Source organism: Phoxinus phoxinus, assembly GCF_949152265.1.
Source record: "Phoxinus phoxinus genome assembly, chromosome: 4".
Taxonomy (NCBI): domain Eukaryota; kingdom Metazoa; phylum Chordata; class Actinopteri; order Cypriniformes; family Leuciscidae; genus Phoxinus; species Phoxinus phoxinus.
This window is the reverse complement of record NC_136879.1, coordinates 21492834-21510374: the sequence shown is the minus strand read 5'-3', so window position 1 is coordinate 21510374 and position 17541 is coordinate 21492834. Positions and strand designations below refer to the sequence as shown.

General features: G+C 37.9%; 1 protein-coding gene across 2 annotated transcripts in view; it reads left to right on the top strand.

Annotated features, from left to right (window-relative positions):
- Positions 1-17541, top strand: part of nyap2a (neuronal tyrosine-phosphorylated phosphoinositide-3-kinase adaptor 2a) — a 53485-nt gene that overhangs the window by 23001 nt on the left and 12943 nt on the right. For both annotated transcript variants that reach the window (XM_079610658.1, XM_079610657.1), the window contains one exon: positions 7449-7756. In XM_079610658.1, coding sequence (XP_079466784.1) covers positions 7449-7756 — 308 coding nt within the window. The remainder of the gene's footprint in view (positions 1-7448; positions 7757-17541) is intronic.

Here is a 17541-nt window from a genome sequence, read left to right as displayed (position 1 = left end):
AAGATATTAAGATATTATAAACAACATCATGAAGCAAGAGCTATTTAATTTGACTTGACTTTCACTTCACATTCCTTTACTCTGGCTGCCTGCTTCATTCCACTTTTATCCTTCCGCTCGCTCTTTATCAGCAACTTGTCCTCTCAACCCCCTCATTTTCCCCTTTAACCCTACATTTCCTCCTGTTTGTACCCTGTAATCGAACCTCAGATTCTTTCCTCCTCTTTAGCATCTCTCTGAGAGGTCTGAGTGGTTGCCCTCTTTTCATACAGCTTGGGTCCTCTTACAACAGTAATGGGGCGTAAGTGGGGTGTTCTTCATGAGGAGAGGAGGTCAATGACACACACACACACACACACACTGAGCGATCGAGTTCATCTGTGCTTTGTCTCTCTCTTTGGAGGCGTTTAGTGAGATTAAACAATCAGGATTACAGAATGTAGATGAAATTTCATTAATATAACTCATAAAAGAGGATCAAAACACACACATATAAACACTGACGGTGGGAGGGCCTAAAGTCACACCTCCTTAGACTGGAGAGGGAAAAAACAGGGTCTGTCACCATGGAGACAGAGGGGTGAGTTTCCATGGCAACAGTGGGCTTGGTCCTCGTCTCCCTCGTCTCTAAATTTAGACTGCTGGCCCCTGAGGACACATGCACACACTCCCTTGAAACACACAACAAAAAGCAGGTTTGTATGTGTCACTCAACTGTTATCACACACACAGAGAAACCCATTCAAGGACACACAATGGAATATCTGGATCTGATGACCTTAAGGGACCTACATAATACCATAAATCCTGTTATAACTCGCCTCAATCTCATATATGAGTGTGTGCATGTTGATGAGGCTTAAAATGAGTTTGAATATGATTGGATTGGGAAATGAATATGAATGTATTTGCACAAATGTTCTATAGATACATCTATGAATGTTTCTCTCTAAAGCAAACAATTATGTATACTAAAAATACTATACAGTATGTATTATGAGTTTTACTATACCATACTTCAATTAAGACAAGCAAACTTTCTTTGTTGTGGGGTTAAAACAGGTTGGTGAATCTCACAAAGAAATGTCCAGGTTATATTTCACCCTGAAAATAAGATATTATTATACATTAAACAAAAATGAAGTGAATTTTAGGATAATTAAGCTTTCTTCCAATGTGAATTCATTTTCATAACATTAACAATTGTTATATCATTACTGTAATGAAGTAATGAAAATGTTCCTTTTGTAAACTCAAAATAATAATAAAGGTAATGAATCCACTGGAGTTGAACTGATGCTTATGCTCAGATTTATTAAACAAAACTTGATCAAAACAAATGCAAAATAAACAAAGACTTGACTTAACTTGACTGAACTAAACTTGAACAAACATTAAGTCACAAAACAGCAGATACAGAAACAAAGCTAGACACCAGACAATAGCAATATGAGGGCTATATATATGTATATATATGCACACACACACACACACACACACACACACACACACACATCGACTAATGACTTAAGACAGACCTGAAAGCAATGAACAATGAGCCAATGACAAAACAGAAAAGAGAACCACACGACTAGAACAACCAATGAAAACATAACACATGGACCAACTAAGGGCAGCACATGACATGATCACTTGAGGAACAAGAGAATCACATGACATGAACAAGAAACATGACTTAGAGAAATTTGAAATAAAATACATCAACAAAAACTAACAAAACATCAACAAAACCAAAACTATGGGTTGCTCCAGACGACCAAACAAACACCAGGAGGGTGGCGGAGCAGAGGAGGTCCAGGGGGAAGAAATGGAGGCCCAGGCCCATGAAGAGGATGGGGCCGTGGAGCAGTGGCAAGTCTGGGAGATGGGGTGAAGGACCAAAACATGGAAGATCAGGTGGTCGTGGTGAGGCCAGTGGAGATGGAAACCATCAGGGCGGTGCTGGTGGGACAAGAACCTCTAGCCGTGACATGGGGCATAGACAGTCCGTGAATGGCCTCCATGGGCATGACATGGCAGGAAGAGAGTTCACAAGCGGTGCGGTCTACCAGAAGCACTGTGGATAATGGGATGACTTCCGGGACCACCAGACTTGGACTCGGGACCACTGGACTAGACCTACTCGCCGCTCGCACTGACCTCGGTTAGCTCCATAACACTGGCGGTTAGTCTTGTCCACCATGGGTTAGATCCAGTGACGCTGGTGCTTGGGTACTATGACTACTAGCCTATAGTGTTCTGCTAGTAATAGGCTATGGTCTTCATTGGCTGCCCTCAAACAACGTCTACTTTGACCTGCGCTAAAACACTATAGCATTGTGTTGTGTACATGTCGAGAAGACAGTTTTCTGCTCTGGTGAGGAATTACAGTTGCAACATCTCATAATTTACGACAAACTGAGTAGCGTATCACTGAGAAACGTCTAGCTCAAGTAAGTCGTCCTTATATAATTTTAAAATATCATTTCTTATATTTTTTTATTTTGGGATAATAACCTGGACATTTCTTGACAGTTGCTAGATTCATCATAGTAGTAGTAGTAGTAGTAGTAGTAGTAGTGTGTGTGTGTGTGTGTGTGTGTGTGTGTGTGTGTGTGTGTGTGTGTGTGTGTGTGTGTGTGTGTGTGTGTGTGTGTGTGTGTGTGTGTGTGTGTGTGTGTACACATCTTTACTGTATTATAGAGAGGGTGAACTGTCTAACACAGCTTTCCAGATATTAATGACAATTCATGTTCAATAAATTGCCTGGAAATAGTTTTGACATGGTTGCCATAGCAGCAGCCAGAAGCCCTGAAAGCAATTTAGTGTCTAACGCAAACCGCAGTCAATGGTATCGTCTACACTGTCATAAACAGTGTCCCTATGACCTGACGTAAACATCAACAGCAAAAACAAATGGAAAAATGCTACAGTCTTTGAGGAAACAATACACTGACATCCTCAGATCAATAACATAGGCATAGACATATTAGTAAAGGTCAAGAAAAGGTCACTTTGATGCATTACCTTGGTAGAAGGATGAGAGAGGAAAACAGTCATTACTTTAGAGAGCTATCTGGATGAAAAGACAAGACCAAAAAGGTGAAAGGGATGGAAAAGAAAGAGAGAGGCTGACAAAAATATTTTAAAATGACTCAGGATAAAATATTGCAGGATAAAGATTGGAGACAAGGATGAGAGGATGAGAGGTTGATGTATTAGAGCGGGGCTGATGGCTGTGAACCGCTGGACAGAAGACAGAAGTTTATTTACTGAGCTCTGATCAATACAAACATAACACACTACTGCACACACACACACACACAGCATACAGAGCGGCTTCAGCCACACCTGCTTCTCTCTGCGTCCATTGAGACTAGTTTGTATTTGAAACAGAAAGATACTAAACCGTCAATACTGTTAATAGATCAGATGAATGTATGTGTGTACAATATTTCATCATATTTCATGTTCATTGTAGCATGCAAAAATCTTTAACACTTCACATACACACACATGGACTTTCCATATAACTCCATCTATTGAATTATACTGAGTGGATGATATTTGATATCCCCTAACCCTACCCTTAATCCCTCACACAAACCTTTCAGCATTTTCATTAAGACATTATGTTTATTAAGCTATCTTTCATTAGCTGCTTCCCACAATTTAAGTGATTTCTGGTTTTACCTCGTGGGGACATTTGCTCCACACAACCTCACACTCATACACACACAGACAAGCACCGTTATAAACTAGCCTGGACTAACATACTGAGTTCATGCTGGTCTAAGCTGGTGTTGTAAGCACTAGTGCTAATGTGAACATCCATCAGTGAGGTGATCGAGTCACCATAATGAGCTAGTCTACTGAAATGATGCAGCATATTTTTCTGAGGGAGGAATGTGAAGGCTTTACAGGGGGGTTTGAAGGACGACATACTTGATTTTTAGTCTCTTTCTGAAATACAAAATGGCAGACTAGTGTAGACCACCGTTCAAAAGTTTTGCATTGGTACTTTTAATTTAGACAGTAATATTGTGAAATATTATTTCAATTTAAAATAACCATCTACTATTTGACTATATCAGAATGTAATTGCTGTTAAAGCTGCATTTTCAGCATCATTACTCCAGTCTTCAGTGTCACATGATCCTTCAGAAATCATTCATTCATCATCAAGCCAGTGCTGACCATTCTAATATGTACATTTTCTGCTCAAGAAACATTTATATTATTATTATTATTATTAATGTTGCAAATAGTTGAGCTTCTTAATATTTTTGTAGAAACCATTTTTTATGACATGCATTTATTTGAAATCAAAATATTTAGTAATATTATAAAGGTCTGTACTGTCACTTTTGATCAATATAAGGCATGAATAAAACGTATTAATTCATTAAAAAAAAAAACATTTTGAGTGTGTAATAGTGGTGGACAAAGAAAAAAATGAGAAGATATGAGACTATGTTTGCTGGCGTAGTCTTTCAACTGAAGCCTCAATTCGTTTTTTTTTTTTTTTCATGCAATGTTAATTGTTTCATCACATTAATCGGCATAATCAGCATTTTAATGTAATGTGAAAGAGATACGGGGAAAAAAAGGCGTGACTACAAATGGCCACTCAAGACTGAGAAGTGTGACAACTGAGAGGGAGGGAAAAATTGCAGACTGTACAAGAAAGGCAAGACAGATGACAACACATGAATGAAAGGATGTAAATAGAGAAGGAGAGAGAGAGAGAGGATGTGGAGAGATGAGGGACGCTGGTGCAGTGAAGTTGGCAGACAGACTCTCAATCATTCTTTATGAGCCACCACACCCTCCCCTCTGATTACACACTCGCAGTGTGTGTGTGTGTGTGTGTGTGTGTGTGTGTGTGTGTGTGAGTGAGTGAGTGAGTGAGTGAGTGAATGGTTACTTAAAGCCAACGTGAGTAAATAAATCCTGTCTGCCCTTTAGTATGATTAGTTTTCCTCAGAGAGAGAGAGAGAAAATTTGAGAGACAGCTATTGAACTGACTGCCCCCTTTTCTCTCTCTCTCTCTCTCTCTCTCTCTCTCTCTCTCTCTCTCTCTCTCTCTCTCTCTCACTCTCACACACTTTCTCGTGAACAGACAGATGAAAGTAACTCAATTTTTATGGGATATTCGGCGCAGAAATCATCTTAAAATCCAGCCAAATTGCTCTGAATTGGATTATGCAGAAATGACTTTTAGGCAAGATAGATTCATGAAGTTATGAGGGAACAGATAGATGGATGAAGTGAATTCGCCTTTCCTCAGTAACATTCTTACATTTAATACGCCACATTTGTAGACTACGGAGCCCCTAAAGGGACGTGGTGGTGGGGCGTCGTTCCCACGTAAAACCTGTTGTGAGTTCGATAACAAATGTTAGCAATGTTGTGCTGAATGATTCATGTAAATACTGTAGCACCAAACTAACGGAGAGCTACTCTTGGTAAAGAAAAGGCTTGTCCTGGAAACGTAACGTTATGCAACTTAGACCTGTACATATTTAATTTGATCATGAACCATTAATTACATATTGAAGCACAACATTTTAGACAACTTTCTACCAAAACAACTGGGGAACTTTGTGTTTTTTGTGTGTGTGTTTTTTTTAAAGTTTATCGCGTTTATACTGTGACCTGTAAATTTTTGCCAGGAGCTGAAGCTTTTCATCGACCTTCTCAACAATAAAATTATTAATATAACCCTCCAATGCATAGTTAAGGCCCTTTTGGTGACTTCGAGATGATATATAATCTTTCTGTCTCCAAAAATTATCAATTGCCTCCTGTGAAATGTCTCCTACTATGACAGCTGCCATAGCGCCTGTCACCGAATGTTGACTGTTTGTCCGAGTGAGTGGAGGGGGCGTGGCTTAGCCATAGGTCAATTCAGTTTACACATCAATGGTATCCCACTTGCCATACTACACTGCTTTTGCACATTTTATATTATGAAAAATATTCAATAACTTCACTGTAACACACCAAATTTAGTTCACACATCACTGCTCTAATGTAAATAGGCTACAACACTTCGTTTTGGAAGTAATACGCATAATAATTATAATTTGATGCCATTACACTGTATAACAGTGTGAAGTTATTGAATATTTTTTCTAAAAAGGGTGAAGTTGTTGATTTTGTTTCATAATAAATAATCATAAAAATAATGAATTTTTATCAAACTAAGTAGTATAACCAGCAGGATAGAAGTGATGTGTGAACTGCATTTGGTGACAGTACAGTGTGTCACGATGAAGCTATTGAATATGTTTAATAATATAAAATGTGCAGAAGGGTTTTTGGATTTGCACTTTGCAGACGGCCTCTTATTCGGACTTGTCTCTCAATCTGTTTAGAGACAATTTTATATTATAAAGCTTGTTTTGAGGATAAGTGGGTTGGAGCTCGTTGTCTAGGTTACGTGGGAACGCAAAGTTTCTCGAGGGAGCGCAAAAGATTTCCCCCAAAAAAATGTCTCCCATCCTACATTTTTTCCACCACCACGTCCCTTTAGGGGCTCCGTACTCAATACGATAGGTAAGATTTTCTTATCTCTGATGCTCACCAAGACTGCATTTATTTCATTAAAAATACAGTAAAGTCAGTAATATTGTGAAATATTATTACGATTTAAAATAACTGTTTTCTACTTTAATATATTTTAAAATGTAATTTATTCCTGTGATGACAAAGTTGAGTTTTCAGCATCATTACTCCAGTCTTCAGTGTCACATGATCCTTCAGAAATCACTCTAATATGATGATTTGATGCTGAAAATAGATATGCCAGCCACTTAATAATTCACGATTCTTTGATGAATGTTCAAAAGAACAAAATGTATTTAAAAAATAGAAATCTTTTATTTCAATCTGTGTTTATTGTCACTGTTGATCAATTTAAGGTCTCCTTGCTGAACAAAAGTTAATTTATTTAAAGAAAACTTACCCCAAACTTTTGAACGGTGGTGTAAAAATGTATAGTATAGTGTATAGTATAGTATAGTGTATAGTATAGTATAGTGTATAGTATATAGTGTATAGTATAGTATAGTTTAATAGACCACAACACATAGCCTATACATTCTCAATTTCATTTGCATGAGGATTTTTCAGGTCCTAAATCTCAGCACCAATGCTCTGACCTGTACTTTGTTCATGTTTGTTTGTGTGCTGTATTCTTTATTCACATTAATGAATGTTGGATTAGTACAGAATACTAACATCTGTACTGGTGTTCGGTCATTTTCGATCAAGCAAGAAACGAAAACATTTTCTCTATTCTGGAGTGTTGGTCTGATGGATGCTGAAATCCATAGGTTTCAGCAAGTATATATGCGGTCAAAGGTTTATAGATGGACGGAGCCATGGCTGGTTGCAAATGTAATACTTTATGAAATGCTCAAATCAATTCAATCTCTCTTCAGGATTGGCGAGGATGTGGCCCGTGCGACAGAAGGAGGGGGATACGCAGGCAAACACTTTCGTATGGGCTTCATGACGATGCCGGCCCCTCAGGACCGCGTTCCTCCTCCCTGCGGCCTGGGCTTCACCGTGCGCTCACAGTCTCTGCACTCGGTGGGAGGGGGCGAGGAGGAGGGGAGTCCCACCTCACGAAAACAGCCCCCGCCCAAACCCAGACGAGATCCCAACACCAAACTCAGCACTTCCTCCGAGACCGTCAACACTGGGCTCAGCACGGGGAAGAGCGGGAAGGAAACAGACAAATGTGATGGTAAATATGTGTATGTAATATGTTAACACTAAAGGCCATATTTACTGACAGCTTGCACCAGCGCAAACCCTCTTTTGGTGTTAAAAATCTGCTGTCAGGATTTACTAAAGACTCGCAGTGTAAATTTAGCGCAGAAAAGGCAGGACAGGGTTATTTTTGCGGCTGACCTTATTGCGTATGAGTTTCCCTTTCAATTGCAAAATTTATGGGAGGAGAGTATTTAAATGAATCACGCAAGGTGATTTACTATAGGCTTGCGCTCGTCAATTTGCCCTGTTTAGTAAATCTGACCCTAATGTTTCTATAGCTACTGTTGATTTTGCGTTTGGAAATGTGTCCGAATGCAATTCATAATGCAATGCATATATGCCACCCCCCCCCCCCCCACACACACACACACACACACATACACACACACACACAAACACACACTTTTCCCCTCTCAATTATATAAGCACATCGACCATATTAACATCACAGTAATACTGTGAAATATGACAATATAAAATGACATTTTAAAGTTTTATTTTGTGAAATATTATTGTAATTTAATATAACTTTTTTCTATTTGTATATATTTATTTGTATATATATTTTATGTATTCCTGTGATGGCAAATATTCCTCATGATGTCACATGATCCTTCAGAAATCATTCTAATATGCTGATTTGTTCCTCAAGAAACATTTGTCATATTTTCAATGTTAAAAAAATTGCTATGCTGCTTAATATTCCTATAATATAAGCACATCATCCATATAAACATCGCAGTAAAATTGTGAAATATTATTGTGATTAGTACCATTTAAAATCATTGTTTTCTATTTTGATATATATTTTCTGTTTTAGTTATACGTTTTTATTGTGAAAGATTACTAAAATCAACATGCATTTTTTTTTCTTAACAAAAAACATGCATTACAAGACTGAAAAAAGTTGCATCTTTATTCTCTCTATATCACTTTACAGTTATATGCAAATCCCCTCTGTTCTGCCATCTTTTTCATGCATGCCTTATTCTCATGGGTCATTACACATGCAGAGCTACACACACACACACACACACACACACACACACACACACACATGCACAAACGCACACACACATGCACAAACGCACACACACACACACACCAAACCCTCTTCCTCTCTGCTGTCCACATCACACAGAAGAGATAGACAGGATGGTACATATTTTATACTATATGAACATATATGCATTATGCATATGCATACAAACAAAGAAATGCACCGTACACCTACAGACTGTAAGGATGAAACAAAGAAATCATTCAACTTGTTAACAGTAGTAAAGGAAATCTTGTTTTTTGCTTTATGTCAAGCTTTATTATAAATAAAAAAAGCAGAACAAAAAAAAATCGTTTTATAGCCTAATCTGACAAGGTAAAATGTATATATTTGTATCAGATTTTACATGGAATTTTATAAAAGTGACAGTGAAGACTTTTAGATTTGTTACCAAAAATGTAGTTTAAATGCTGACCTTTTGAAGCTTCTATTCATCAAAGTGTCTGCTGAAAATTCAGCAACATTGTAAAATATTGCAATTTAAAATAATTGTTTTCTAAAATATAAGTTATTCCTGTGATGGCACAGCTGAATTTTCAGCAGACACTACTTTGATGAATAGAAGCTTCAAAAGGTCAGCATTTAAACTACATTTTTGGTAACAAATCTAAAAGTCTTCACTGTCACTTTTATAAAATGCCATTTAAAATCTGATACAAATATATACATATTACCTTGTCAGATTATTAGGCTATAACCACATCTTCTGCATGATGTGGACAGCAGAGAGGAAGAGGGTTTGGTGTGTGTGTGTGTGTGTGTGTGTGTGTGTGTGTGTGTGTGTGTGTGTGTGTGTGTGTGTGTGTGTGTGTGTGTGTGTGTGTGTGTGTGTGTGTGTGTGTGTGTGTGTGTGTGTGTGTGTGTGTGTGTGTGTGTGTGTGTGTGTGTGTGTGTTTATAAGTGCTCTTCTTAGTGACAATGACAGTTAATGGCAGAAAAATAGCAAGTGTCCGTCGAGTGGACTGACTTGCTTTGAGAAGGGCTTGATGCACACTTGTACACTGTAATGAGTCAGTGCAGTCTTTATTACATAACAGAAAATGGCTCTTAACATCATAGACACCTATGAATACTCTCAAGTGTCTTTCTAAGAACAAGTGACATCAACTCTTTCTCCTCCTCTGACTGGTCACCCTGAGTCGGCAAAACGCTCTCATTGGTTGCTCGCTGGCTGCAGTGTCATATGAACAGGGGCAACCGTTGCCATGGGCAACAGTCCGGGCCTAAGTGTTTTACCGGCGGCGACAGCTTCAGACAGAATCAACCAAAACACAGATGATGCCTTTTATAAACAAGTTCACGGCTACAAGGTCGACAAGCAGGAGACTTGAGTCGTGATGCGCAAACACGACACACACACACACAAATTGAAGTGATATAATGTTCCACTGGTGGAACAAATCATGCATACACATAGTTCTATTATAAGCTTATGCAGACACAATTTTCACACACACCCTTTAAACTAAATGTGCTGGTGTAGGCTGTTTTATATTATACAGTGAACAAATCCCCCAACGGACTTTACTATTCCACACACACTCATTTCCACACACATTACCCTTCCCCTAACCCTTAACTTGATCTTTACTGATCTCACTCAGAGAGCTGAGCTTTCGAAGTGCTTTTCTTTCAAATTCAAAGCAGAAGCACACATTACAACATACCTAACCCCACTCGAGCACTTGACCTCATTTTACAATGTTCAGAAACCTCATTTAGAGTACATTAACCCTAAAAACATCAACCGGCTCTTTGCGGTGAAATTTGAAACGCAGCCAACCTCACTGTACTAGATACAGCACATCATCCTTTTCAGTGTTCAACCTCAAACATAAGCAGCCTCGTTGTGTAGTATACTAATATACACTACTGGTTAAAAGTGCACAGTCAGGAAGAGCAAGTCTCTTATTATCATCAAGGCTGCATTTATTTGATCAAAATATATAAGTAACAAAATACGATTTAAAATGCAATTATTCCTGCGATGCAAAGCTGAATTTTTACTCCAGTCTTCAGTGTCACATGATCCTTCATAAATCATTCAAAAATGCTGATGAATATGATGATAACCTCTTTTTTCGCAATACATTTTGTTCTCTTTTCTGCTTTAATATCGTGCCCAGAGCATGCATTTAAATTCATATAGGATCATAATGTCTTGGTATCCGAGTAATGATGTATACAGAGATAGTGTTTTTGAGTTTGACGCATTAGCTTGAGGCTCTGTGGTATTTCCACCACACCAAGGGGCCAAAGATTATTCCTCAAAGCTCAACTTCTCCCCTCCTTCTCTCTCTCTCTCTCTCTCTCTCTCTCTCTCTCTCTCTCTCTCTCTCTCTCTCTCTCTCTCTCTCTCTCCCCTGAGCTCCCACGCTACACTCCCCCTCATCCCTCCTTTACTCTCGTGCCTTCATTTCACACCCCACTTTGGCACCATTTCTTGTTTTGCTCATTACTATCCTGTCCTTTATCTCACTTATGTATTCCCTTTCTCATAGACCTGCCCTCTTTTCTACATCCTGTTTACTTTTCATGCTATAGAAAATTCTCTCTCCATCTGTCTCTCCTTTTTCTACTTTTACTGTGACGATACCATGGTACAATGAAGGCATTAGGCATGAAGGCATACAATGAAGGCATTAGATGATAAAACCAGGGTACTTTTATATATATATATATATAATATATATGGTATATATATATACCAGGGTACTTTTATATATATATATATATATATATATATATATATATATATATATATATATATATATATATATATATATCATACTGATTGACTACCACACTCATATCCAATGATATATACAAGGTATTTCAAATACAATGGAATTACCATGTTAGATGTCTAAAAAACATGGTATAACCATGGTACATGTACGGGAAAAAATGGTTATACGTGGTACTCTACGTATATCTGATTATATAAACCTCTTTTTATAGACTCTCCATATGATTCCTAATACAAAAAATACCATGGTTTTGCCATGATAGTAAAATCATTGTGCTTTGATAAATACCACAGTACTGAATGAACACCATATTCATATACATGGTATTTTTACATACATTTTCAATACAGTCATTAACATGGCATATGTCCAAACAACACAGCATTATAGAAAATTCTCTCTCCATCTGTATTTCCTTTTTCTACTCAAACTATGGTGATACCATGGTAGTAGATGGTAAAACCATGGTACTTTGATATATACCATAATACTGATTGACTACAATGCTGTACTTCAAAGTATACTATGGACTTACCATCCAAAAAACATGGTATAACAGTACATACAAAAAGTGGCAATACCATCTACATTCAGTACATCTGATTATATCTCATTAAAACCATGGTACTTTGATATCTACCATGGTATTATTTGATACACGTCCAAAAACATGGAAATGTAGTAGTAGTACCATATATTTTTTTAAATGTGGTACTCTACATACCTCTGATTATATTCCTATTTCTCCCTCCATTAGATCCCTGTGAACGTGAGCATGTGTGATGGCTTGCATGTGTATGTTAGTGAGTGTTATGCTGACCTAGTGTCACGGGAACATGCATGCCCTATATATAGCACTGAAAGAGAGACAGAGCTAGTGACATACATGCAAAACCTTAATAAATCATAACCAGTGTTCTTTAAACAGCATCGTATTAAACTTAATGACATGTGGCATCTGGCGTCCCTATAGGCGTATATCTGTGATGCATATCTCATTGGCGAGACTATTTCACCTCTAATTTAGAGGGAAATCAATATAAGTGCATTATCGCACACATACAAACACAGATAAACATCTATATTAAATCAGCGGTGTAATACTAGATAAGATATGGAGCATTTGCTACATCCTCTGATGGGAAACAACATCATGAGAAGGTTTCTGCTTCAGAGAGAGAGAGAGAGAGAGAGAGAGAGAGAGAGAGAGAGAGAGAGAGAGAGAGAGAGAGAGATGGATGTGCTGTGATAGGAAGGTACAGCACGCACCTGCTGTCCTCGGGAACACAGTGCCCTATATTTTGCCGTGTCACAGTCATCAAATTCACTTATAACACACACACACACACACACAGGTTTCCATGTTTTATGGGGACTTTCCATAGACATAATGATTTTTATGCCATCTGCTGCAGGGGGCATCGGCACCATCCATAAAAATTGAGACCTAATAATTTTCGAAACAATATCTGTACTATTTTTCCAAACATATTTTGATATTTTCGTTAAAATATCATTACTAACTAAAAAAAATCTGAAACACTGAATCTTTAACTTTTTTACAGAGACCTTTACAGAGGCCTGCACAACATGTCGGGGGAAAAATTTATCAGAAATGTATACAGTAAAAATGTATACTGATGGCAGACAGGTGTAGTGATTGTTGAGTGTGCACAGGTGGTAGCCAGAGAGGATTATGGGAAACGTAGTATGCTGAGGTGGTCTGGTGAATGAGGATTGTGACGACTACCAATTTATGAGTGAAGATTGTTTCAAAGGAAATCCTACACCAAATGTTTTTCAGTGTACATAGACCAACATGGCCATGTTTTATTCATTTGTTTCATCATTTGAGTTAAATCTTGCCAACCATTCACCTAAAATTAGGGGAAAAAATAAGTCGTTGGAACAAATTCTTAATTCACGACGATGATAGCTTGTTTCCCCCCCGCATGTTGTGTGCAGGACTCCATAAATGTCCACCTCTGATAAAAATAAATAAATAAAATACAATAATTGCGATTTTGTGTTTCTCAATATGACTATAATTCACAATTGCGAATAAATTTCTCATCATTACAATTTTGTATCTCAGAATTGTAATTAGATCTCTGGGAGTCGTAACTTTATTACTCATATTTGTGACATTCTATCTCACAATAAGTATATAATATAATAAAAGAAACTTACTTTCTTTTATTTAAAGGGCACCTATTATGGAATTTTGAAATTTACCTTTCATGTAGTGTGTAACATAGATCTAAGTGAACAAAAACATCCTGCAAAGTTTGAAATATGAAAGTGCACCGTATATAAAGTTATTGTCTTTCAAAAGTGAGAGTCGACTCTGAGTCATTTTTATGAATCGTTAGAAGACCGAAGCTTTTTCTCTGACTAGATGACGTCAACTTGTCAAGTTATTTGAATACGATACGCCCACTTATTGCGCTCCAAGGCCAGCAGGGAAAACATCATGGCGACGAGACGCTGTGTTCTGAAGTGCGGCTCAAAAGCAAACTTTTTTCATCTGCCCAAGGAGGAGCATTTGAAGACTAAGTGGCTACAATTCACTATACCACAGAAGTATAGTCCGAGCCTTGTGCTTTGTTCGCGTCATTTTGAAGACGATTGCTTTTTAAATGCAATCAAACTTGGATTCGCGAGCCGGCTGATATTGAAGGAAGGTTCAGTTCCAAGTGTATTTGCATCAGCTTCCTCCTCCGTATCACAACCTGTAAGTGTTATTAATAATTTTTGCTTTTATATTTTATGTAGCATGCTTAATAATTATTTTGTTTGTTGTGTAAGCACCGTTTAGCTTCTAGGTCTTCAATGACAATTGTATTGAGATATGTGAAGTGTTTGTCGTTGTTTTCGGAGTTGTCTAAAGAATAGAGTAATAACTGTAACATAACTGCATTTTTTTTTTTTGTAAAAACGTTATGTTTATGCATCGGGCTAATGCAAACAAAGACTGATTGTGCTTTTACAATATGAACTCTGGGCTATGCTCGCTAACATAACATTAAATTATTTATCTTATTTTTCGTTTTTTACTACAAACTATAAAGCAGTGGACTATAATCATTATTATAATACAATTTAATTGATAAAAGCATCATTGTACTCCGTGTTAAACAATAAGTATTATCTCTGTAAACACTGCTGGGTCATCTGACCAATCAACGCAGATTAGCGTCGCGCAGAGGAGGGGTTTGGAAAACGAGTCGTTAAACGAATCATTTGGGAGTCGGTGAGCAAATCAGGTAAAAATAAATGCATATTATACGAAAACAAAAGTGTTTTTTGTCATTGCATGCATGTAAAACTGTTGTTGGGGACTCCCTAAACAACATTAGGAACATTTTAAATGTCATAATAGGTGCCCTTTAAAACAAACAAGATCAAATAATTTATTTGCAACCTTTTTTTATTTTATCTTACATTTGTTTTTTATTTAAACTCTTTGCATTGCAATGATCACTATTGCTTGTGTCTAACTTTTATGGAAAATGATTGAGTTCTGGATTTGTGCTTTGTCTTTGTAAATGGTTATCAGTGTGAACGCCCATTTAGGGTTATGCAGAAATGATAATCAACTAAATTTATACTAGAAGAATTATATGGGAGGTTTTTGCCAGGTGTACAAGTTTGTGTGTAAAATTGTTGAGAGAATGCGAGCCACTCTGTCCCCTTTCTGTCACTTGGGTGAGGTACTGTGATCTTTCTCTGAATGATAAGTTAAATCATTTTGTCATTCTTGCTGACTTTTCATCTGTGTATCACAGAGTTCATCCACAAAGCTGATATAAACCCCTGTCATGTCCTTTACATAACAAAGAGACATCCACACGCACACACACACACACACGCAGGGATCCAGAGTCTCTAGAGAATGACGTAATTATAGCTTCAGCCAGCTTAATGGAAGATTAAAAATTAGCATACTTCCCATGCTGACCCATTAACTATTACTTGCGCTTGCTGTTGGCAAGAGACACACTAATAGACTCAAATACAAACTCACACACACACCGCCCTGCCATTGCTGGAAGAAACGGGTCAGTCAAGTTGCCCTTCACTGAGCCCAGCTGTGGTGATGTGTGGAGAAATGACAGAAAGATGGAGTATGAGCGAGTGAGTAAACAAGAGGGGGAGGGCGAAAGAGAAATTGAAACAGTTGCTTTCCACTGAGATGATTATTAGTAAGGAAGAAATTCATTCATGAAGTTAAAATGACCTAGTTTTCTCTAGTTCTTCCTCACCGCCCTCCAGTGTGAAACTGCCTGTTTGATTATTCCATGAACTCCTCCCACCGCATTCGGAAAGCAAAGCCTAGCATCTCTTCAAGCTAACATCGCCAGTTACTGGCAGTAGCACACGAGAGTGCCCTGCAAAGTGTACCGCACTTGCTATTCAGCATGGGGAATACATGTACGCTAATATATCCGTTCACATGACGTGGAGAGACAATTTATCATAGTCAAGACTGTACATATACATATCATAAATAAATTGCCATTTGTCTGTTTATCTATATTTATTTACACAAGTATATTTTGTCATTAGAGCCTAAAAATGTAACTTCTGCAGATATCTCCTACTCAGTGTGCAGGAGGCAGTGAATAGTGTTTAGGGAGCCTGCACACACACCGAGCACGGCCTGCTTCTTTCGTTTCTCAGCACTGGTAGCTCAACTGTGTATAATTAATCCTGTCTCAAGCAGAGTGTTAAACTCTATTCTCACTAAAAAGTCCTCGGAGAAGCCTATTAACTCAGTTCATAACCACACACATTCAGGATTAGTGACTGTACCGAGAGGGCAGTGGTGGGACGTGGTGCGAGCAGAAGCATCAAAAACCATCACATGCACAATAGAACAGTAATGGCCCTGTGCAGCCCCATACGGCTTTGGGGTTAGCACTGACATTAAAACTAATACACGCTGACTTTGCTACCCTTTTGCTAAGCCATGGCCACAATGACACTCTGTTAACACCGTATTACTATACTGCAGTACTTTTTATGCTTCTGCTATACGTTATATTAGTTGTACGAAAAAAAAATTGATGCACATCTTGATGGAAATAAATGTGATGTTATTTACATCAAGGGTACATACATTTTGGGTCAAGATCAATTCACTACTCCAGCACATCCCAAATACTTTCAATGAACTTTAGGTCTGGACTCTGAGGTGTGAATTCAAGTGTGTAACAATAATCACTGCAATAATGATCCAATCATAGATTCTTAAAGGGGTGGTCGATTATTATTTAACTTTTCTAACTTTAGTTAGTGTGTAATGTTGCTGTTTGAGCATAAACAACATCTGCAAAGTTACGACGCTCAAAGTTCAAAGCAAAGGGAGAGATTTTCTTTTACAGATATCGCTTTTTAAGGACTACAACAAACGGCTGGTAGGGACTACAACGGGGTGAGGCCATGTTGTGAAGAGGAAGAGTTGTTGTAGTAGAGCACATTTGGGAGTCCGCTCAAGCTCTCGCATTCCTCTTTTCACATTTATTGCAATATAGTACGTAACAAAAACGCAATAGCATGTTATAAAAGCAAAATGACAACTTGAGTTATAACCGTAATTAAACTAAACCATACCTGTTCTATCTTCATGCCGCATATTCTCTGGCTTTGTAGGCATCTTACAACAGGTCCCACACGAGCGATTTATAGATTATCATGACAGAATCTGCTAATCAATGACTTGAAGATAGTTAACTTCACATCAGCTAGCTACATAAATTCATCAACTAACCATTCAGAAACATGCGTGAGGTAATTGGAGCTGATAGCAGGAGCCCTTGAAGCTCCGCCCTCTTTTTGAAAGGAGGCCGGGAGCAGCAGCTCATTTGCATTCACCCTCAAAAAGTGACAATTTTAACATGCTATAAAAAAATGATCTGTGGGGTATTTTGAGCTAAACCTTCC